The 23,895-nt window shown below is 36.7% G+C and overlaps 1 protein-coding gene and 1 long non-coding RNA gene across 4 annotated transcripts in view; one reads left to right on the top strand and one right to left on the bottom strand.

The window, feature by feature from the left end:
• LOC103661784 overlaps positions 1–23,895 on the bottom strand; it is a 56,729-nt gene that overhangs the window by 16,185 nt on the left and 16,649 nt on the right. For 2 of the 3 annotated variants that reach the window (XR_568262.2, XR_568261.2), the window contains one exon: positions 5,775–5,835. This is a non-coding gene — a long non-coding RNA (uncharacterized LOC103661784). Of the gene's footprint in view, positions 1–4,927; positions 5,021–5,774; positions 5,836–23,895 lie in introns of all 3 variants that reach the window. The other variant, XR_005833870.1, reaches the window with a different exon arrangement.
• Positions 10,582–13,778, top strand: FABP2 (fatty acid binding protein 2). Its single transcript, XM_008689471.2, has 2 exons — positions 10,582–11,144; positions 12,315–13,778. The coding sequence occupies exons 1-2, from the start codon at positions 10,980–10,982 to the stop codon at positions 12,453–12,455; spliced, it is 306 nt and encodes a 101-aa protein (XP_008687693.1). The 5' UTR covers positions 10,582–10,979; the 3' UTR covers positions 12,456–13,778.

Below are 23,895 nucleotides of genomic sequence, written 5' to 3'. Positions count from 1 at the left end.
CATTCATTGGGGGCAAATTTCAATGTCTGACTGACTGATGTTGTTTAGGGACTTTATCTGTAATTCAAAGGTTGGTCTTCCATATAGATTAACTCACTGAAAAGAGAAGACTGTGCCCTGATGCCCTTGGGAGATAGCACACACATCTGGCACAGCTGGCATCTGCTGTCTCATCTGCTAATCTAGTCTAACAGCCGTCTAGGGCATTCCCACGTCGCTGTGGTTCTCTTTTCTCTGGTCTCACTTTCACCATCTTATTTTCAGTTCTCATTTCTCAGCAAGGTTATAGTAGTATTTAATTTGCCTTTTCTTCCAGATGAGTCCCTCAAATCCCTCCTATATTTGGTGCCAAATGAAGCCTTCTAAAATACAAATTTTGATCAAATGAAGATATGTGCATGGGTCTCTATGCACACACCAACTTATAGGAGTATACACATACACATTCCTATGTGTACATATATACACATATGAGTACATAGAAATACGTAAATACATACACACACACACACGTGTCTGTATTCAAGCATACTTGAAACTAGATGAATTGGCCATAAACATTACATTAATTACGTACCTTTGGCGGGATTATAAGTCCTTGATTTTTTTTTATGCCTTTTTCTCCTTTCTAAGTTATCTGCATTGACTGCTCCTTAACCTATAATTTTAAAAAAATTTCTTGGGGCACCTGGGTGGCTCAGTCGGTTAAGTATCCGACTCTTGGTTTGGCTCAGATCATGATCTCAGGGTTGTGAGACTGAGCCCACACTGGGCTCTGTGCTGGTTGTGGAGGCTGCTTAAGATTCTCTTTCTCCCTCTCCCTCTGCTCCCAACCGAGATAGATAGATAGATAGATAGATAGATAAATAAATAAATAAATAAGTTTTTAAAATTTCTTAATGATGTAGAGGAATATTTAATGAAATGGAAAAATTTTGATAAGATTCTTAATTTTTAAAGATTTGTAAGATAATATATATAGTATAAGCTCACCTATTTGTGTAACATGCTTATTTTATATAAATGGTGTGTATATAAATATATATAATTATATGTAATATATAATACATGTAATATATAGTTATATATTTCATTATATATATGTATATATGTATATAAATACATATATATAAATGCTACTGACTACTTTGGGAGATAAGACCTTGAGTAATTTTTACTTTCCTTTGTGCTTAGCTGTATTTTCAAAATTTTCTACAGTGACATATACAGTCATGATAGTCTTCCCACTAAGCGTGTTTCTCTGTAGCAAGGATGTAAAGCTATGGTATAGTGATGCCGACTGATGCTTTTCCTAACACTGGTAACATTTCCTTGATTTCTACAGGATTACTTCTGCCATGCCGAAAAAGTAACACTTTGGCAATATTATTCTTTCACTCTGAGATAAAAGTTTGCTTCATTCCATCAAGGAGCCAAAGTCCCTTGTAGTATTCTGCCAACCAGATAGCTTTGGAGCCTATGATCAGCAATTAACTTTCCTTCAGAAAGCCTCAAGATGGAGGCTCCTCAATTAGGTTGCAAAATAGGCAGGGAGTCAAAATATTACAGTGGGTAAGCCCATGACCCTAGTATCAAATTAGAAGGCAGTGGGGTACTGTTCATTATTAAACAACCTGTTTGCTGGTCAAACACCCACATGCTGAACCCAGACTAGGAAACAAATGGCACTTCTAAACAGGCAACAAAGGCTTTAATTAGGATACACAAGCTTACTTTGTACATATTTTGTACCTATTTTGAATTATCTCTGCCCTCAAATCTGAAAATCTCTCAGAAGAAACAAAAGGTTAACAGACACTACAATCAATACAATAAGTGTAAAAGGGTTCTGATGGCAATACTGAAGCACAGGCAAAGAAGATTTAGCCCAGGCCAGCAGGAAGGAGGAAGGGAAGGCAGTTTGTTGGATAGGTGACGCTGAGCTGACTCTGAAAGCCTAAGTGGGTGTTAGGCAGGGAGAGCATGGGGTAAGGGCTGGGATTTACATGCAGAGTTAAGAAGATGGACAAAAATATAGAGATGGGAGAGATCAGAGCACCTTGGATAGGGGAAGAGTAGAGTGGGGTGAATAGGAGAGGTAAGGAATATAGAATTTTATGCTGATGCCAATAAGGAATTATTGAATGCTAATATGCAAAGACATGGTCACATGTGCATTCTATGAAGATAATTCTCCAGACAAAATGGATTCTGAGAGACAGGAGGAGGGGAACACCATTTAGATTATTATAGCAATCTAGGTGAGTGTTGGTGACTACTAGAAAATACAAAGAGGGAATATATTTAAGTGATATAAGGGAGTAAAAGTTGTTTTGTTGATAAAATGGAAAACCAAGAATAAAGGATAGGAAAGATGCTAGAATTATCCCTAGAATGGCAGAATCAATCACTGATACAGGAAATAGAACAGGAGAGAACAGGCTGAGTGAAAAGTTAAGCTGCTTTCTGGTTGTGTAGAGTTTGAGGTGCTGATAAAGCACGCAGGTAGAGAAACCCGGTACGGAATAGGTACCTGGTAGGAGAGAGATCTGAGTTGTAGCTCTGAAGTCTGGAATCACATAGATGAAAACTGAAAACATGGGAAAGAAAAAGATGGCCCAGGTAGACTGCAATGAAAAGAGATCTTAAGGTACAACTTTAAATATAAGGTGTCAGATGAGGAACAATTGCCCATGGGAAGAGCCTAAAAAGGAGTATTCAGAGAAGTAAGTTGAATGTCAAGAAAGAATCAAGTCAGGAAAAGAAAAGGAGAAATTTCAAAGGGGAGAAGAGTCAATGCTCTGGAATGCTTCAGTGACATAAAATAAAGGCCAAGATGTGTGCATAGTGTTTGGCAACAAAAAATTCATCTATGACCTCAGCGAGTAGTTTCAGCGGACTGGTGAATATGAAAGCTGGTATTGTAGTAGACTGAGGCACTAATAGAAGAGAAGAATGCAGAGACAAGTATAAGATTATTGTCTCAGGAAGCCTGGCTCTAAAGGGAAGGAGAAAGACTGAATAGTTTCTAGAAACATCAAAAGAATCCAGAGAGTCTTTTCATTTCTTAAAATGGGAAAGACTTGACCATCTTGATATGAAGGAGAAAAGATCCCACCTCAGCTTAATAAATAAAAGAGAAAGAGAGGTGCAAGTATGAAGATGCAGGGGGGAAAAGTCTTCGCAGGTGCCTCAGTTATAATTTTTTTTTTTTAAAGATTTTATTTATTTGACAGAGACAGAGACAGCCAGCGAGAGAGGGAACACAAGCAGGGGGAGTGGGAGAGGAAGAAGCAGGCTCATAGCGGAGGAGCCTGATGTGGGGCTCGATCCCATAACGCCGGGATCACGCCCTGAGCCAAAGGCAGTCGCCCAACCGCTGTGCCACCCAGGCGCCCCCTCAGTTATAATTTTAAGCCTTGCTTCCTCTTGACTGAAACTGTATGTATTCATTCTTCTTCTATACTTTAGCATAGTGCCTAGGTCACAGTAGGAATTCTAATTTTTGTTGAGTAAATAAGTGGGTAAAAGAATTTATAGGAGTAAAGAAAGTGATAACAGGTAATGTTGAAAATGAGAAGGCAGAAATTGAAGGGATTATTATTTGATGATTTATTTCCCCTGTGAGTAATGTGTAAGTCATCTGCTGAAGGCAAGGGAAGAAGAGTATAGGAAAATGATTAAATCCAACACCAAAAAAACAAATAACCCAATTAAAATGGACAGAGGACCTGAAGAGACATTTTTCTAAAGAAGAAGATGGCCAACAGACACATGAAAAGATGTTCAACATCCCTAATCATCATGGAAATGCAAATCAAAACCACAATGAGATATCACCACATACCTGACAGAATGGCGAGTATCAAAAAGACAAGGAATAACAAGTGTTGGTGAGGATATAGAGAAAAAAGAACCCTTGTGCATTGTTGGGGAGAATGTAAATTGGTGCAGCTCTTGTGGAAAATAGTATGAGGGTTCCTCAAAAGTTAAAAATAGAAATGCCATATGAGGGGCACCTGGCTGGCTCAGTTGGTAGAACATGTGACTCTTGACCTTGGGGTTGTGAGTTTGAGACTCACATTGGGTGTAGAGATTACCTTAAAAAAATCTTTTAAAAAAAGAAAGAAATGTTTACTGCAGCATTATTTACAGTAGCCAAGATAGGGAAGCAGCCCAAGTGTCCATCGAATGATAAATGGATAAAGAAGATGTGAGATAGATAGATAGATAGATAGATATAATGGAATATATAGAATGGAAAGCACACATGTGTAATAGCACAGGGGTTTGTGAAGGGGAAATGTGCAAGAGGGTTTTTTTTTATTGGCAATAGGATATTGATTGCAGAATGTAAAGAAACCAGGGGGGTTCCAATGTGGGAGAAAATAAAGGGAACTGACTGATGTTCTCTTCAAGCCACATTTTCTCCTGAGATATGGGAGAAAATAAAGAAGCTGAGAGGATGGAGAGCTGTGGTCAGAAAGTCCCATGTTAAATTTTACAGAAGTAAAACTCTAGAGAACACAAATCACAGCTTACAGCCCTGTATGTAAATGGATAAAGTGTAACAGAAGTAAAGGTTACTAGAGATGAGGAGTTAAAGAACTGTGAGGCCAGAGGGACAAATGACTTATCTACGTGGACTTTGAGGTCACCCAGGATGATGGCAGGACATAGAGGATGATGAAGAGCCAGCTGCCAAGATCTTCAGTGATAGATGGTAGATAGCAATGTCAGATGGGGACAGATGGTAGATAATGATATAATGATAGATGAGGTAAATGACAGATAACTATGATGAAGTAGGCTGGAAGGTGACAGCCAAAAGAAAATGGTCTCAAAAGAAAAGACTTTCTTTAAAAAGGAGGGGGGGCAGAAACATAATGGTTTGGATGGGGCAACGGAGAGCTGAGATAATGCAAACCCGTCTTCCACTATCTGTGGCATGAGAAGCATAGGAGATAAACGACATTCCATCCAAATTGCTTGAGAGAGACTCATCATTTTGGGGATAGACCTAGGTTACAAAGAAGGAGAAGATGAAAGAGTTATAAATCCTTCACTCAAGATCATTCAAACTGATACATGTGGATCACATAAATGGCTGTCCTGTTATTAAGGACAATCAGCAAGCCACACTGGCCATTATATGGCAGACGTCCTGCTATACACTGCTATAATTCTACAGTTCAGAAGAAAACCAACCATCCATGGCAGGTGCAAAGTCTAAGACATAATTTAACAGGTCTTACTATTTCTAAAATTTAGAGGATTACAGTTAAAATAGAATGAAGTGGTCTCTGTAGGCAAACACTAGAATTCTTTCTCATTCCCCATTCGCTGCTAGGAATTGGATGGTAATCTTAAAGCTTCCTGTTGCTCCTTGCATTGGTACCTCAAATTCTTCTCTTACAGGGGCCTGATAGAGACCACTAGTTTTCTCTGACATGTAAAAGTTAAACAAGTTGGGATTGAAATTCAGAAGTGATTAGAAAAGGCCTGAAAATACTGTTTTCCATAAATGATATATTTTTAAATACTCTAGAAAAACGTTCCCTCCTACTCTGCGATGCGGTGAAAGGATTTCATGATCTCTAGAAAGCTATTTCTTTGAGATGAGCTTGAAACATTGTACTGCCCTTCCTCATGATGTCTCTGGTCTTCATGATGATATTAATATTTCTTTGGCTATCATGAATCGGCTGTTTTTGTCTTTTATCACTTTTATGAGATCTTTAGAAGGTCACTACATTTGGGAGAAGTAGGCTTACCTGACCCACCCTTGGTAGTTCAGGACAGGCTTCTCAGAGCAGTCAATGACCAAGCTGGGACCTAAAGCAAGAGAAAGCATGTACATTCAGGAGATGGGAGAGTGAAAGAGGTTTAGAGTGTTTAGACTTTGGAGGACACCGTAAGGAAGGGCAAGAGACTGGAGATACGAGTAGGGGCCTTGTAAGCCATGTTAGGAATGTAGTTTGTACAATCCCCTGCAGGAATGGGATAGGGATCACCAGGAGCTTCTGCTGATTTCCACTTCTTCCATACCACTCCATGCTCACATGGACTATGAGCCGAGAGAGAGAGAGAGAGAGAGAGAGAGAGAGAAAGCATCTGCAACCACAGGCACACACATACCCGATCCACCCACTCACGCAAGCTGCAGGACCCTAAGTCTTCCAGCTTTATCAGAGAAGAAAACAAAGAACTGGGTCAGCCCTCAGCTGGGTGGTCCAATTGTATCATCAGTAGGAGAGGTCTGCAAGGAACTTGGTCTACAGGTTCTTCTTTTTTTTTTTTTTTTTTTGACAGAGACAGTGAGAGAGGGAACACAAGCAGTGGTAGTTGGAGAGGGAGAAGCACGCTCCCAGCAGAGCAAGGAGCCCAATGCGGGGCTCGATCCCAGGACCCTAGGATCATGACCTGAGCCGAAGGCAGACGCTTAACGGCCGAGGCACCCAGGTGCCCCTGGTCTATAGGTTCTATATAATCTTTTCTAGGTGGGGTCCAGGTGAGTGGTAAGAATTGAGAAGCTACAGAGTTTGGAAGCTGAAAAAGGAAAAGTATAGTGTTAAAAATTTGATCTAGTCATTTAAAAAAATCCAACGGTGGATTGTCTACGGACAATAGGGACTCCTAACTGACTTTAAATTAGGATATTGCCACTGATAAATGGAAGACTGCAAAGTTTAACCTGTCCATTTTGTTAGTGGGCTGGCATGAGTCCAAGTGCTATTTGCTTACCTTATCCTACTCTGCACCTCCTGAGAGGCTCGAGGTGGCCAGGAGACAAGACCACATTCGGAAGGCACTGTCAGGTGAACAATGGCGAGAAGCCATTTTGTTTCTTCCTCCCCACCTTCCTAACTGGGGCAGGCAATTTTATTTCAGTCATGAGATTACAGAGTAGACAGATATATTCCTAGAGGGAGCTACAGCATCATGCTATCCTTAACAAGCAATTCCAAGTCATACCTAGTCCCAAGTTAACCATGAGTATAAGTCATGAAATATCTAAACAACTTTTAGGTGGCTTTCTAATAAACGACAGAAGGACATGGATTTCATTTACAAAAAAACTAAAGTGGTTTGAGACCTAGGATCTATCTAAAAGTTTATTATTACTGCTGGAGTTTCTTTCTCAGAGAATGAGGATAGAAAGATTTACTGAGAACCTGATGTTTACTTGAAGTTTTGCTCGCATGTGTGCTTTATGTAATTTGTTCATAAAACCCTATGTATAAAGTTTTATTATTATCTTCATTTTATAGATAAGGAAACTGAGGCTCAGAGAGGTAGAGTAATCTCATCAAAGTTCTGTACAGTAATGGGTGTTGTAGGCAGTATTGAAACTCAAGTCTTTTTGTTTCTAAACTACAGCTTCATTTTACTGTACCATATTTCTAATCTAGAAAGAAATACTGGAGCGATTATCGTTCATGGCCTTCTAAATTCACAAATGCCCAAAAGTAGTGGTGGATTAACTGAGAGACCAGTCCTTGGCTTTAGGGTAACCATGAACTTTTCTACTGTTCTCAAATTGAAAGTATACTAGGGTAATTGTTCCCAAATGATGAGGTTTTCATTATCTTTGATAAAAGGGAGAAAAACAAAGACAAGGTAATAATTTTTTTTCCATAAAGTTAGTTACAAATGTAAAGGACTTCTATTATTCTAAAATTATAACCCTTCTCTCCTCCCATGTTCTGATGCCTTTTTCTCTCTTTTTTTTTTTTTAAAGATTTTATTTATTTATTCGACAGAGATAGAGACAGCCAGCAAGAGAGGGAACACAAGCAGGCGGAGTGGGAGAGGAAGAAGCAGGCTCATAGCGGAGGAGCCTGATGTGGGGATCGATCCCATAAAGCCGGGATCACGCCCTGAGCCGAAGGCAGACGCTTAACTGCTGTGCCACCCAGGCGCCCCCCCTTTTTCTCTTTTAATGAAATAATGGAGTTAGTAGAAGGTAGTTTGCTTTTTAATGTGCTTACTTGATAAAATATTAAGTGGGCAACTCCACTGAAAAAGTATGCCCAATGGATACAATCAAAATTAAAAACTAGAGGTGCCTGGGTGGCTTGATCAAGAGGCATCTGACTCTCGATCTCAGCTCAGGTCTTGATCTCAGGGTCATGAGTTCAAGCCCTGTGAGTTCATGCCCAGCATGGAGCCTACTTATAAAAAAATTAAAAACTTAATTCTATCCCCCAGTTTCCTGCTCAAATGTGTTAGATACATCCTTCCTCTAACCCTAATGAAATGTTGGGCATGCTTTTTAGCTTCTCTACTGACCTTGAGTTAATAAGAGTTTCTTTGGTCACATTTATTCACAATAATGGTCTCTTTTGAGCAAGTGATATATTCAGACTAGTTAATAATCAAAACTCTGCACTTCATAGCAAGTTAATGTATTACCTCCACCAGCTCAGTCCTGCTCCAGGCTGAAAGCCTGCAATGGGGAAAGGGAGAGATATGGCGACCTCCTTGTCTTTTTACCTTTTTAGCTATCCTCCATAGCCTCGTCCCACATACATATTGAGTTTTAGCTTCTGATTGCATTGCACCAGGATCGGGGATGAGAGGGAATAGGAGTAAAAAAAGGAACGGTTTTAATTAATGGCATAGCTGATACCTGCCTTTTGTTTTCTGTGTACATGGCAGATGTTTAAAACTGATTGTTTCTCTAATGGAAGTTTTCGGGTTGTCTAGCTACATTTCTACCTCTTAAAATTTTTCTCAGTGGCCTATCACCATTCTAGACCAAAACACAAACCTAGTGAGCACTTATGTGTCATGCACTGTACCAGGTGTCAGGATATTTACCAAACTCCTGGCAACCCAAAAGCACAATGCAAAAGAACATATTAGTAAAATAAGTAAATCTTCAGTCTCAATATCATATTAACTTTAACTTTTTATTTATATTTGGTCATAAAATCTTACTTTACAAGGTAATTGCTATTGTAAAAAAGGGATAGGTCATTAATAGTCTCATTTCCCAGATGTTATTTGATATATGCTCTAAATTGTGTTACCTCCAATGTAGTGTGCACTTTGAACTTATAAGCAGAAAACCTATTTTAAGAGAGTATGCATTCTAGTCCTTGAAATAAATGTACTCACAAGTTGTAGTTTGAGACAGAATAGGTATTGTTTACCATGTTTTATAGTTGACTCCTGAACAACATGGGGGGGTCAGGGGCACCAACCCCCACATGCAGTCAAAAATCCTTGTATAACTTTTGACTCCTCAAAAACTAAACACTGATAGTCTACTGTTGACCGGAAGTCTTCCTGATAACATAAACAGTCAATTAATACATATTCTGTATGTCATATGTATTACATACTGTATTTTTACACTAAAGTAAGCTAGAGAGAATATTTCAAAAATAAGTAAGAGCAAATACATATACAATATTTTACCGTATTTTTAGAAAAAAATTCATATATAAGTGGATCCATACAATTCAAACCCACGTTGTTCAAGGGTCAACTGTAATTCAGTTCAATTTCAGGAAAGGAACTAAGAAATTTATAGAACGATAAACTACAATGGCTGGGCATTAGTGTAGTTAAGTGACCTTTTAAACTTTAAACTTCCACATCACAGTATGAAGTTGGTTCTAAGATAAGAAATAGAATAAATTGTCTCCTAAGGACAGACCTGAATCTCTGATTGCTTAGAGGCTGACTCAACTAGAGATCATGGCTTTTGATGGTACTTGGAAGATAGACCGGAATGAGAACTATGACAAGTTCATGGAAAAAATGGGTAAGGGCTTAATTCTTCAGTGGGTTGTTATTTTGTTCCTCACAGACATTTTTCTTTCTAATTCCTTCTAAACCTCAGGGCTTAGGGAATGTCTCCTGTTCTGGTGGTGAGAATGTGTGAGGCTCAGAGTAGGGAAAACAATATTCTCACTTCTTATATTAGGAAAACTACACAATTTCACTAGCGGGAGAAAAGATTCTTTGAGTTCTCTGTAACAAAAAAGATCCAGGTATGATTCATTTACTCTTCAACTGCCGATTTTATCTGTATCATTGAAAACTGACTTTTTTTTTTTTTTTTTTTGGTTTAGAGAGTAAAAAAGGACAGTGAATAATGGAAACTTCAAAACTTTAAAACGTTGAATTCTAGGAGATGGAAAAACAAAGATCATATAGTAAAGTAGTAGAAAAAAAAGTTCTATCATAATTCACAGCTCTAAATATATTAGACTTAATTCTCATTTCCTCTGACATAAAATTTTGGGAATAATCTCATGATTCCATGTAGTTTCTATGAGGGTTTTAACTTAACTAACTTTAATATCTATTCCAATACTCTGGCAGCTCATACACTGCATGAGATGCGCAAACAAATTGGAGTCATTCCCCAAAAAGAAAATTTGGATCAATTATATTCTATAGTTCCAGAATTCCATGTTGAAATTTATGGGATTTGCACATTCTTACGATAATGAATTTGACAGCAATACTTGCCAATTTTCTCATTTTTGTGATAGTCAGAAATGCCACAAAAAGCAAAGAGAATTATGAAGTTCAAAATTTTAAAGCCATTATGAAAAGTAAAAAAATGTTTAAAAATATTTATGCAGAATTAAATTTCCTTATAAATATATTAATATATTTAATCCTTTGACATTTCTGGAATTTAGTTTACTTAACGATGAAGCAAAAGTTTGATGATTGTATTAAAATTACTCCGTTCTAAGATTCTACAATTCTGTTTTTCATTTAATTTTTCATAAGTTTTGGAAAAATAGCTTGAATTACTACTCTTGATCTAACTAAGCTTGAATTTTTTCTGTAAGAGGCAATCTGAATGCTCTTGTGCAAAGGCAATGTATCAGGTTTTCCTTCCCACCCTCAAAATGTACATAAACAAATAAAACAGAACTTATTGAGATAAATACTTTCTATGCCATTTTGACTTTATTTTCTCCAACATCTTTTGCTTTGCAGGTGTTAATATGGTGAAAAGGAAGCTTGCAGCTCATGACAATCTGAAACTGACAATTACACAAGAAGGAAATAAATTCACTGTCAAAGAATCAAGCACTTTTCGTACCATTGAAATTGTTTTTGAGCTTGGTGTCACTTTTAACTACAGCCTAGCAGACGGAACTGAACTCACCGTAAGATACTTTTTGCAAGCAATGCATTCTTGATTTTTCTACACAATACTAAAATAATCTGTTTTCTGTCACTGGATAGTTTATTGTTAAGCCTCCTTCATTTACTGAAGCAGCCAATAGAGTGTATCCACATTATATATTACACAAATTGGCAGGATATTTAAATCTAATGTTTTTATTTTCATATATCTGTAAATAATCTGGATTGAACAATAAGAATTAGAAAAACATCTTTTGGATGATTAAGTATAGACCTATTATTCATAAAGAAAGCAAAAGATCAGTGTTTTCAATTTTACATACCTGATAGCAGCAAAAGCTTTTAGATTTATCAAACTTAAACATAATAGTCATGTAATAAATACAGTGAAATAATAAGATAAATGAATAAATTAGTTAATGAATGAGTGACCAAATGGAAAAGTCTGATGCATGCTAAATTATAGGTCATTGGGAATATATCTTTTAATGTTTAAGATAAAAAATTTCAGGTAGTCATATTTTTCAACTGATTTTTTTAAATCTTTTTTGTCCTCAGGATTTTCTAGTTATATTATATGTTTGTAATGACAAACTGTCAAATATTTTATTAATTACGGCCATTTTTATATTTGTTTATTTATGTATTTACAGATTTTATTTGTAAGCAACCTCTACACACAACATGGGGTTTGAACCCACAACACAAGATCAAAATTGCCTGCTCCATCAACTAAGCCAGCCAGGCATCCCAATGGCCACTTTTAAATTATTACAAAAATTATAAAATTAAAACATACACAGAGTTGTTAGCCTTCCATGAAACTAACTTGAACCATGACTAAATTTAGGATACTCTTTTTAACATGAAAGATTTAGAAAAGGGAAGCATTGCTCATCTACCTTAAAATTTAACATTTGGAAACAATTGAGTGAGACAAGCATAAGGGTTACCAGCATATACCCTAGAGCCCTAAAAGCCTAGGTTGAATCCTGGCTCTATGACTTTAGGTGAATTATTGTGTCTCAGTTTTCTCAACCATAAAATGGAGACAGTAATATCTACTTCATAAGGTCATTATGAAGACTGAAGAAGTAGATCTATAAAACTCAGAACAGTGCCTGACATATGGAAGACCCTAAAAAAAGCTGTTATTATTATTATTTATTATTATTATTTTACATTTATAGGGTAGTTGGAACCTAGAAGGAAATAAACTTGTTGGAAAATTCAAACGGAAAGACAATGGAAATGAACTGAATACTACCCGAGAAATTACAGGTGGTGAACTGGTTCAGGTGAGTGTTGAAAAGATCATAGCTATTTCCTAAAGAAAACAATAATTACATAATAATAATTTTGTATTTGTGATTGCTGAGTTACATCTTCAACAAATAAAGTATTACTTTTCTCATAAATCTTACTTATTTTAACTAAAAATGTAAGTGACTAAAAAACCAAAAAATGTGTTTTTAAGTGGGTATATCCTGTATCTGTATAAAATGTTGCTATCAAGAACTAAGAAAAAAAAACTATAATCATTTCAAAGCTATAATAATACTAATATTTTTCTTAATTGAGCCTTAAATCTTAATGGCAAATTCTTCTATGTTTGTTAACACCTTTCAGATTTACATGTATGAAGGAGTAGAAGCCAAGAGGATCTTCAAAAAGGAATGAGCTTTGTTCTTGGAACACAGCCCAGAACACAAATTGAATAGGAAATCTATATTGTACTAAAACTGTTTTTCTCTTCCTGATTAGCCCTTTTGTAAACATAACCAGTGAGTCACATTTCTAATCTTACCAAGGCAAAATAAGTAAAAGCGAATTCAGATTTAATTTGTTTTACATTCCCTAAGATGTACATTATAGCTGTATTGGTGTTCTAAAAGAATTTGTGACTTTTTTAACACAGATGAATCAACTTTGTTTCCACATTGCTTTAGAAGTAGCTTCTCCTTAAAAAAAAAAAAAAAAAAAAAAGCTACGTGACATACGCATTGATAGACTACATGGTTGTTTTGTTTTTGTTTTTGTTCTCCACATTTGGTAAACTAAAATGACAGACTGCATGGGGTCTTTAAAATCTTATATGGTCGTGATTTTTCAGCAGAAACTTTGCAGGCCAAAAGGGAGTGGCAGGATATATTTAAAGTGCTAAAAGGGAAAAACTTACAACCCAGAATACTCTACCCTACAAGGCTATCATTTAGAATTAAAGGGGAGATAAAGAGTTTCCCAGACAAGTGAAAACTAAAGGAGGTCATCATCACCACTAAACCAGCCTTACAAGAATTGTTAAACGATCTTTTTTAATTGGAAAAGAAAATGCCATAACTAGAAATAAGAAAATACAGAAAAGAAAAAAATCTCACTTGTAAAGCAAATATATAGTCAAGGCAGTGGATCAGCCACTTAAAAGCTCATATGAGGTTAAAAACGAAAAATAGTAAAAATTAACTATAACTACCTAAGTAGTTAAAAAATACACAAAATAAAAAGATATAAAATATGACATCAAAAACAAAACATGGGGAGAGGTTCAAAATGTAGCACTTTTAGATTCATTCAAACTTAGGTGACTATCAGCTTAAAATAAACTACTATATAAATAAATCAAGATAGATAAACCTCATGGTAACCATAAGCTGAAAACCTACAATAGATACACAAAAAATAAAGAGAAAAGAACCCAAACATAACACTAAAGAAAACCATCAAACTACAGGGCAGAAGACAAAGAGAAGAAGAAATAAACAGAGAAGAACTACAAAAATAACCAGAAAACAATTAACAAAATGGCAATAAGTACATACCTATCAATAATTACTTTAAATATAACTGGACTAAATGTGCCAATTAATGACATAGGTTGGATGAATGGATAAAAATAGAAGACCACCAGTATTATGCCTACAAGAGACTCACTTTAGATCTAAGACACACACAGGCTGGAAGTGAAGAGATGGAAACAGATATGCCATGGAAATGGAAATGAAAAGAAAGAGTAGCAATACTCATATCAAATAAAATAGACTTTATTTTTAAAATGTACTTTTTTTTTGAGAGAGAGAGCGCATGTGTGTGTGCACGCATGCGAGAGAGAGAGAGAGAGAGGGAAGTAGCATGGGGAGGGGCAGAGGGAAAGGGAGAAGCAGGCTCCCTGCTGAGCAGGGAGCCCAATGTGGGGCTCCAACTCAGGACTCCAGGATCATGACCTGAGCTGAAGGTAGATGCTTAACCAGCTGAGCCACCCAGGCACCCCAGAGATAAAATAGACTTTAAAACAAAAGACAGTCACAAAAGACTAAGAAGGACATTACATAATAACAAAGGGGTCAATCCAAGAATCAATTAATTTGTAGATATTAATGCATCCAAATAGGAGCACCTAAATATATAAAGCTAATATTAACAGACATAGAGAAACTGACAGTAATACAATAATAGTAAGGGACTTTAACACCCCACTTCCATCAATACATAGATCACCCAAGCCAAAAAAAGAAAAAAAATCAATAAGGAAACAGTGGCCTAAAACAATACACTTGATCAGAAGGACTTTACAGTTCTCTACAGAACACTTCATTTAAAAACTACAGAATATACATTCTTTTCAAGTGTACATAGAATATTCTCCAGGATCCACCACATGTTAGGCCATAAGACAAGTCTCAATAAAATCAAGAAGATGGAAACCATGGCAAGCATCTTTTCTGGCCACAACATAATACTAGAAATGAATTCAAGAAGAAAACTGGAAAAAAACACAAACATGTGGAGACTAACAACATGCTGCTAAACAATCAGTGGTTCCCTGAAGAAAAAAAGAGAATAAAAAATACCTTGAAAAGAGAAACACAATGTTTCAAAATCTGTGGGACACAGCAAAAAGCAATTCTAAGAAGGAAGTTCATAGTGAGACAGGCCTACCTCAGGAAACAAACAAAAAAAACCCCCAAATAAACAATCTGACTTCATACTGAAATGAACTAGAAAAAGAATAGAGATAACAAAGCCCAAAGTTAGCAGAAAGAAGGAAATAAAAAAGATCAGAGTGGAAATAAATGAAATAGAGACTAAAAAAAAAAAATTTGAAATGATCAATGAAACTGAAAACTGGTTCTTTGAAAAGAGAAACAAAATCAATAAATCTCTAGCCAGTGTCATCAAGAAAAGAGATAGAGGGCCCAAATAAAATCAGAAATGAAAGAGAAGTCACAACTGACACCACAGAAATATAAAGGATCACAAGAGAATACTGTGAACAATTATACATCAACAAAATGGAAAACCTAGAAGAAATGAATAAATTCCTTGAAATACACAACCTTGCAAGACCGAATCATAAAGGCACAGAAAACTTGAGTAGACTGATTACAAGTAATGAAATTGAATCAGTAATTTAAAAACTCCCAACAAACAAAAGTCCAGAACCAGATGTCATTACAGGTAAGTTCTACCAAACATTTAAAAAAAGAGTTAGTACCTATCTTTCTCAAATTATTCCAAAAAAATTGAAGAGGAATGAATGCTTCCAAACTCATTTTACAAAGGCAGCATTACCCAATACCAGAACCAGACACAAGAAACGAAGAAAATTATAGGCATATATTCCTTAAAAGACACATACGTAAAAATCCTCAACAAAACACTAGCAAACTAAATTGTTGAATTAGGATCCTATACCACAATCAAGTGGGATTTATTCCAGGGATACAAGGATGGTTCAACTTCCTTAAATCAATCAACATGATACAGTACAGTAACAAAATAAAGGATAAAAATCATATGATCATCTTAATTGATGTAGAAAAGCATTTGACAAAATTCAGCATCCATTTATGATAAATACTCTTGAAGTGGGTATAGAAGAAATGTATCTAAACATGATAAAGGCCATATATGACAAACCCACAACATTATATTTAACAGAGAAAAGCTGAAAGCTTTTGCTCTAAGATCAGGAATAAGGCAAGGATGACTACTCTTACCACTTTTATACAACATAGTATTGAAAATCCTAGCTACAGCAATTAGGTCAGAAAAAGAAATAAAAGGCATCTAAATTGGAAAGGAAGAAGTAAAACTGTCCCTATTTACAGATGACATGATACCATATACAGAAAATCCTAAACACTAATGGAGCTAATAAATGAATTCAGTATACTTGCAGGATACAAAATTAATATATAGAAATTGGTTACATTTCTATACACTAACAAGCTGTCAGAAAGGGAAATAAACAATCCATTTACAATTGCATCAAAGAGAATAAAATACCTATGAATAAATTTAACCAAATAGGTGAAAGACCTGTACTCTGAAAACTATAAGACACTGACGAAAGAAATTGAAGCTGACTCAAACAAATGGAAAGATACACACTGCTCATAGATTGGAAGAATTAATATTCTTTAAATGTTCATACTACCCAAAGAAATTTACAGATTCAAAGCAATCCCAATTAAAATAGCAAGGGCATTTTTCATAGAACTAAAACAAAAAAATCCTAAAATTTATTTGAAATGACGAAGACCCCAAATAGCCAAAGTAATTTTGAGGTATCAAAAGCTGGAGGTATCATGCTCCCTGACTTCAAACTATACTACAAAGCTATAGTAATCAAAACACTATGGTACTGCCACAAAAATAGACACATAGATTAATGGAATAGACTAGAGAGCCCAGAAATAAACCCATGCTTATATCGTCAATTAATCTACGACAAAGTAGGCAAGGACAATACAATGGGGAAAGACAGTCTCTTCAATAAATGGTGTTGGGAAAACTGGACAGCTACATGCAAAAGAATGAAACTGGACCACTATCTCACACCATGTATGAAAGACTTGAATGCAAGACCTGAAACCATAAAACTCCTAGAAGAAAACATAGGTTGGAAACCCTTTGACATTGGTCTTAGCAATATATATATATTTTTGGACTGGTTTCCTCGGGGAAAAGCAACACAAGCTAAAATAAACAAATGGGATTATATCAAAGTAAAAAGCTTTTGCACAGAGAAGGAAACCATCAACAAAATGAAAAGGCCATCTATTGAATGGGAGACGATATCTGCAAGTCATACATCTGATAAGGGATTAATATTCAAAATGTATATGGTTTATGCAACTTAATATAAAAGAAAAAAAAAACCCAAACAACCTGATTTAAAATTGGGCAGAGAAATTGAATAGAGATTTTTCCAAGGAAGACTTACAGATGGCCAATAGGCACATGAAAAGATGCTCAACATCAGGAAAATGCAAATCAGGGAACTGCAAATCAACCACAATTTTACCTCACACCTGTCAGATCGGTTATTACTCAAAAGACAAAAAATAAGTGTTAGCAGGGATGTAGAGAAAAGGGAATCCCCGTACACTGTTGGTGGGAATGTAAATTGGTGCAGCTACTGTAGAAAAGAGCATGGAGGTTCCCCTCAAAAATTAAAACTAGAGCTACCATATGATTTGGCAATTCCACTTCTTGGTTTTTATCCGAAGAAAATAAAAACACCAATTTGAAGCGATATAGACACCTCCACATTCACTGCAGCCTTATTTACAATAATCAAGATATGGAAACAACCTATCAATAGATGAATGGATAAATAAGATGTGGCATGCGTGAGTGTGCGCGCACGCGCGCACACACACACACACACACACACACACACACACACACACAGAGAGTGGAATATTACTCAGCCATAAAAAATAATGAAATCGTGTAATTTGTGACATAGATGGATATTATGCTAAATGAAATCAGTCAGACAGAGGAAGACAAATACCATATGATTTCACTTATATGTGGAATCTAAGAAATAGAACAAACAAACATATAAAACAAACAGAAACAGTCATAGATACGGGAAATAAGCTGTTGGTTACCAGAGTGGGGAGGTGTTGAGGGGTGGGCAAAATAGGTAAAGGGAATTAACAGGGACAAACTACCAGTTATAAAATAAATGTCATAAGAATGTAATGTACACAAAGGGAATATAGTCAATAATACTGTATTAACTTTGTATGGTGACACTAACTAGACTTACTATGGGGATCATTTCATAAGGTATAAAAAGTACAGAATCACTACAATGTATACTTTAAACTAATAGGATATTGTATGCCAATTATACCTCAATAAAAACAAATCTTGCACTGGTTGTAAATATTTTCCTTAGAAACATCTATTATTACAAAAATAACATATGCTCAACCAGAACTCAGAAATAAGAAAAGCAATTGCAAAATAAATATTTCTATAAACCTACAATACAGAGACAATCACCATTCTGATTTTGATAGATACCTTCCTAATCCCCTTCTCTGGGTGTCGATATGTGTATTTCCCCATAAATACCGCTTGGAATAAAATGATATGAAATAAATGATGTACTAAGTTAAAGAATTCTATTATATTTTTGTACACTAGTGATTCCCAGACCTGGCTAAGAATCAGGATCACCAGAGAAACTTAACTTTTTTTTTTTTTTTTTTTTTGCTTTCCTGATCTCTACTGTTAAGCCACTAGATAGAATCTATGCAAATGGAACCAGAGATTTCAGAAAACTCTCAAGTGGTTCTTGGGGTCTTTGAGAACAAAGCAGTCTTTGAGAACCACTGGGCTATCAGATACCCAAAGTGTCACCTTCAATTGTCACCTCCTCCCCCTTTTTTTCATAAACACTCATTCTAACAATTGGCTAGGGTCCCAAAAGTTTTATTTTCTTCATATTCTTACACGGTGTGCTATGTTATATACTTCAAGCAATTACATTTTGAGAAGGTGGGTATTACGGGGTGGAGAGGGGAGTCAACTTAATCAGCATTTAACTCTATGAACTTTTGTTTTGACTACTTCTTTTTCACACTGATGAAGGTAACAGCTAATATTTATATAGTTCTTACCCACTATCAGGCACTGTTCTAAGTGGTACATACATATGGCCGATACAGTACAGTGTGGGAAGAAAAACATTTGAGTATGTGATGAAAAGAAATACATTAGAGAATATGCAATCCTTTGCAAAAGTAAGAACTGAAATCCACTGTTCATTTTATAACTGCATTAAAAACTTCACATAGAAAATAGCAATTACTTAGATTTTCACTTTAAAAAAATAAAAGTTCAAAGTACTTTTATCTCTCTAATTTTACTTGTCTATATATGTGAATTAGGAAAAGGGCAGGTATTAATCTCATTTGAAAGTAGAAAAGCCAAGGCACAAAGAAGTTTATTAGTTTGTCTAATGTTGTACAGAGTCCATAATGCACACAGGAATTAAATATACCTTTTGACTTTCAATCCAGTACATTATGATCTACACTATTACTCAGCCTATTATAAACAAAAACACCTTAAAAAAATGCCCCTTAATTCCTTAGTGGCACCCAAGAATAGCCCTCTAAATGAGTCAAGTCAGATGGTAAAATAATGGCAATTAAGTGGTTAGGTACTAACCAATTTTTTTTTTTTTTTAAGATTTTATTTATTTATTCGACAGAGACAGAGACAGCCAGCGAGAGAGGGAACACAAGCAGGGGGAGTGGGAGAGGAAGAAGCAGGCTCATAGCGGAGGAGCCTGATGTGGGGCTTGATCCCATAACGCCGGGATCATGCCCTGAGCCGAAGGCAGACGCTTAACCACTGTGCCACCCAGGCACCCCAGGTACTAACCAATTTCTAGCTTTATTTCAGGCTCACATTTTTTCACAATTTATATCCTTTCCAGTATTACATTTCCACTATTTATTAGAGATCTGCCTATCATTTGTTAATGGAGTGCCATTGCCATCACTCCTCTTTGAAAAACTGACCTTAATATTATGCCAACTTGACTGACCAAGAGGGGGCCAGACTCTAGAACAGCCAATCTATCATAATTTGGCCAGTTTATAACCTCTGTACAGAGAGAAGAATACAACTAACTGAACCTAGAAGAACCTCTCTTGGGGTCCCTAGCTGGCTCAGTCAGTAGTGCACGCAACTTGTGGGGTCGTGAGTTCAAGCCCCATGTTGGGCATAGAGCTTACATAAAAAGAGAGAGAGAGAGAGAGAGAGAGAGAAAGAAAGAAAGAAAGAAAGAAAGAAAGAAAGAAAGGGAGAAAGAAAGAGAAAGAACCTTCCTTTCTTTAGGGAGTCTGAATTTGAGAATACAAAATTTGCAATTGGTAGGAATGAAAAAGGTTTAAAGAGGACAAAGAGGGCAGACAGTAAGTAAAAAGTCATGAGTATGCAAAAGAATGATCAAGCAGAAAGCAAAAAGAAGGGCAGTCAGAAGTAGTTGGAGTGGTAAAAGCTGAAATATTTACACATGAAATATGATGCCTGGGATTTGCTTCAAATTGCTTCTTCCCTAATATAGGGTTGGGGAGACAAGGGAGGGGGGTATAATATGTTCAACAAGATTGGTTACAAGTTAACAATTGTACAGCTGTTGGAAAGTACCTAACACCCCATAGTTTCATTGGGTGCCTAGTAGGAATATGGGAATTCATTATATTTTTCTCCCTACGTTTGTATATATGTGAAAATTTCCATAACACAAAGTTAAAATTATAATACGTAAATACATGTATAACTCCAGAAGCCAAGCCTTCCCCATCACTTGCACTGCTATTGCGTTGGTCTGAATCACCATTATCTTTCCCCTGGATTAATGTAACTCCCTTAAAAAGCCTCCCAACTTCTACCTTCCCTTCCTTACCCCCTTAGTGTCTTTTCAACAAAGCAGCCAGAAGGATCCTTTAAAAATCTAAATCAGATCATGTCACTCTGACAAAACACTGCAGTGTCTCTCATTTCATTCAGAGAAAAAAGCCTATCTCCTTACAGTGGCCCATGATCAGTCTCCTATTTAGCTGACATGCATTCCTGTTTTCATGGATTGTCCAGGGGAATAATCCCAAGTGCAGGAAACCCCCTGGAGCAAAGGCCCTAAAGCAGGAGCAAACTGAATAAAGTTGAAGAACACAGAAAGTCTAGCTAGAGTCCCCAAGATCATCTAGAGCTGACCAAAAATGGGATGGGGGCAAGGTTCAGGAAATACAGGCTGACTCTGTTCCTAGAACTCGGGAATGATGTGGTAAAAAGAAAATGGATTTGGAATCCTACAGACTTGCTTAAACTCTTGTCTTCCTACTTACTAAAAGTCAAGTTTTGAGCATCAATTTTTCTTACGTGAAAAATGAGGAAAATGGTAATGATTTCCTGCAATTGTTTTTAATTGAGGCATAATATATAAAACGTTTAACACGGTGCCTAGCATGTAGCTGGTATTCAATAAATCTAATACGAACCTGCACCCTTCTCTTGTAGAAACAGAACAAAGTAGTCCTGATTCAATAAACAGGACAACTGTTTTCTCAAAATATCCCTCACCAAGCCTATGTGGTAGGGTGAGTGTTGGCCTGGCAGGTGAGAACTCTTAGTTCTGTCAAGTCTGTGATATAACTAGCTGGGGACTTTGGGTGAACCACTTCATCTCTTCAGAATTGAGTACAATGTTTTGTTTTGTTTTGTTTTGTTTTAAGTAGGCTCTATGCCCAATGTGGGGCTTGAACTCACGACCCCTAGATCAAGAGTCATACTGAGTAAGGGACAGGCTGGGCTAGGCAGGGAGAGATAGGTACGGGGCCATGGGATCAGGCTCACAAAATTAAAAATGTGGGAGATGAAAGAAAACCAGAGATAAGGGAACAAACCAGACCATCCTGTTCTAGGTGTCAGAGGTGAGGTCTTGTTATAACAGCTCCTTGTGACTAACCAAGAATTACCGGACCCTAAAAAGGAAGTAAGCCATTGAAGGTGTTATCACTAGCCTCTCCTTACTCAGTGGTGCTACCAATAGAGATGTTAAACAGACTTAAGTTCCCTGGTTAGCTTTCTATAAACGACCATCCCTAAAAGCCCTTAGTGGCAACCCTGTCGGGACCCCTCTCACTCCTGAGAGCTTTTTCTGTATCCTTGCTTAATAAACTTCTATCGCTTTACTCACTCTCCTTTCCGAGAGATTCATTCTTCCGCTCCGTGAGACAAGAATCTCGCTCTCCCGGTTCAATATGCTCTACTGACTGAGCCAGCCAGGTGCCCTAGTTTAGTCATCTCTAAAATAAGGCAATTGGACTAGATGATCTCTAATTCTCTCACAGTGCTAAGATTCTACGATGCCTGGGGGCTCCTGGATGGCTCAGTTGGTTACGCAACTGACTCTTGATTTCAGCTCAGGTCTTGATCTCAGGATTGTGAATTCAAGCCCATTGGGCTCCATGCTGTGTGTGGAGCCTACTTTAAAAAAAAGAAAATTCTATGATGTCTGAATAACATTCAGTGATTCTTCCTTTGACTAGCCCTTTGGTGTGTGTCACAGGACAGCACTGCAATAACAGAGGGAGGAGTGGGCAGAGAAAGAGATCTTTTAAGTTTGTAAAAGCATAGCTGGTTTCCTGCACGTACGCCCTGTGCGGGCTCAGAAGGGCCTTTGTGTTTGGTTTAACGTGCTGCTGTTACTGTCTTAAGACTCTCAATAAATTTTGAACAAGAAGCCCACATTTTCATTTTACATGGGCCCTGCAAATTATGTAGCTGGCCTTGCTTCTACGAGCTGACGAAGAATAAGTCTAAAAGTTCCTGTGAGCAAATAGAGACTGGCAACAAGAGATCCCTGGGAACCTAAAGAGAGGTGATTGGGTGGGTAAGATAGTTGTCTGCGGTAGAAAGTAAGTGGGAGGGGTTTTGAGGGGGATGAGTGGGGGAGGAAGGGAACTGCGGATGCATACTTGAAACAATTTATGAAATGTTTACCTTCTGCTACTTGCTCTCTCTGAACTATAGTATAAGACGGCCATCTACTGGTCAATGGCATGAACTCTTTCAAAGACTTCCAATGCAGGGTCTTTGCATTTCAGTGTCCAAAGGGTGATCCAGAATGGTTTGAGTGAACATATTTTGCAGCTAAAAACAATAATTATTAAGTGCTTCCACAGTTCCAAGTTTCAAACTAAAGTAATAACAAAGACAGACCTTTTCTATCCCCCTGAACAATCCCTGACAACTGCTTTCCTTGATTCAACAAAGAACCACAATTTTTAGAAAGTAACTATGTGCCAGAAATCAAATGTTGAAGGATGAACACTACTAGTAGAGATATTTAGGTCATTAAGAACTTCATCGAATGAATTCAAATTCCCAGGTTCATCTTAGGTCTGATCAGAATACCTAGATTATCATCATCATCTTTAATACTGGTCATTGAGGGGTAGAGTTACACTTTTATATTCAGTGTATGCTCAAGTGTAAGGCAGTATTTATCTATGACCGTCAGGCCCAATGACCCACATTCAGGCTATTGGGTGAAGCAGGCATTACTGGAGAATTGATTGGAAAAAAAAAGAGAGAGAAAGCAAGGCAGTGGCAGAAGATGAAGAAAGTTAGGGGACATGGAGAAAATTAATACTCACCAATAAAGAGTAGTGTTCTGGGGGCTTCTCATCATAGAATATCTACCCCCACTAAGAATTCTATCAGAATGAAAGGTTACCACAAGCCCTCCCTCCTGCAATATCTAGATTACCAGTAAGAAAAGAGAGAATTTAGCATTATGTATAAACTTGTCAAATCACTAAGTTGTATACCTGAAATTAATGTAGCATTGTGTGTCAACTATACTCAAATTAAAAAAAAAAAAGAGGGAACTTAAATACCTGTCCAGTAATTACTGGTTAGGGCTGCTGTGAAGGGAGAAGACTAACAGAAATC

This window comes from Ursus maritimus, unplaced genomic scaffold (genome assembly GCF_017311325.1).
Source record: "Ursus maritimus isolate PB19 unplaced genomic scaffold, ASM1731132v1 scaffold_11, whole genome shotgun sequence".
NCBI classification, from domain to species: domain Eukaryota; kingdom Metazoa; phylum Chordata; class Mammalia; order Carnivora; family Ursidae; genus Ursus; species Ursus maritimus.
The sequence above is the reverse complement of the archived record's forward strand: the minus strand, read 5'-3'. Positions and strand labels throughout refer to the sequence as shown.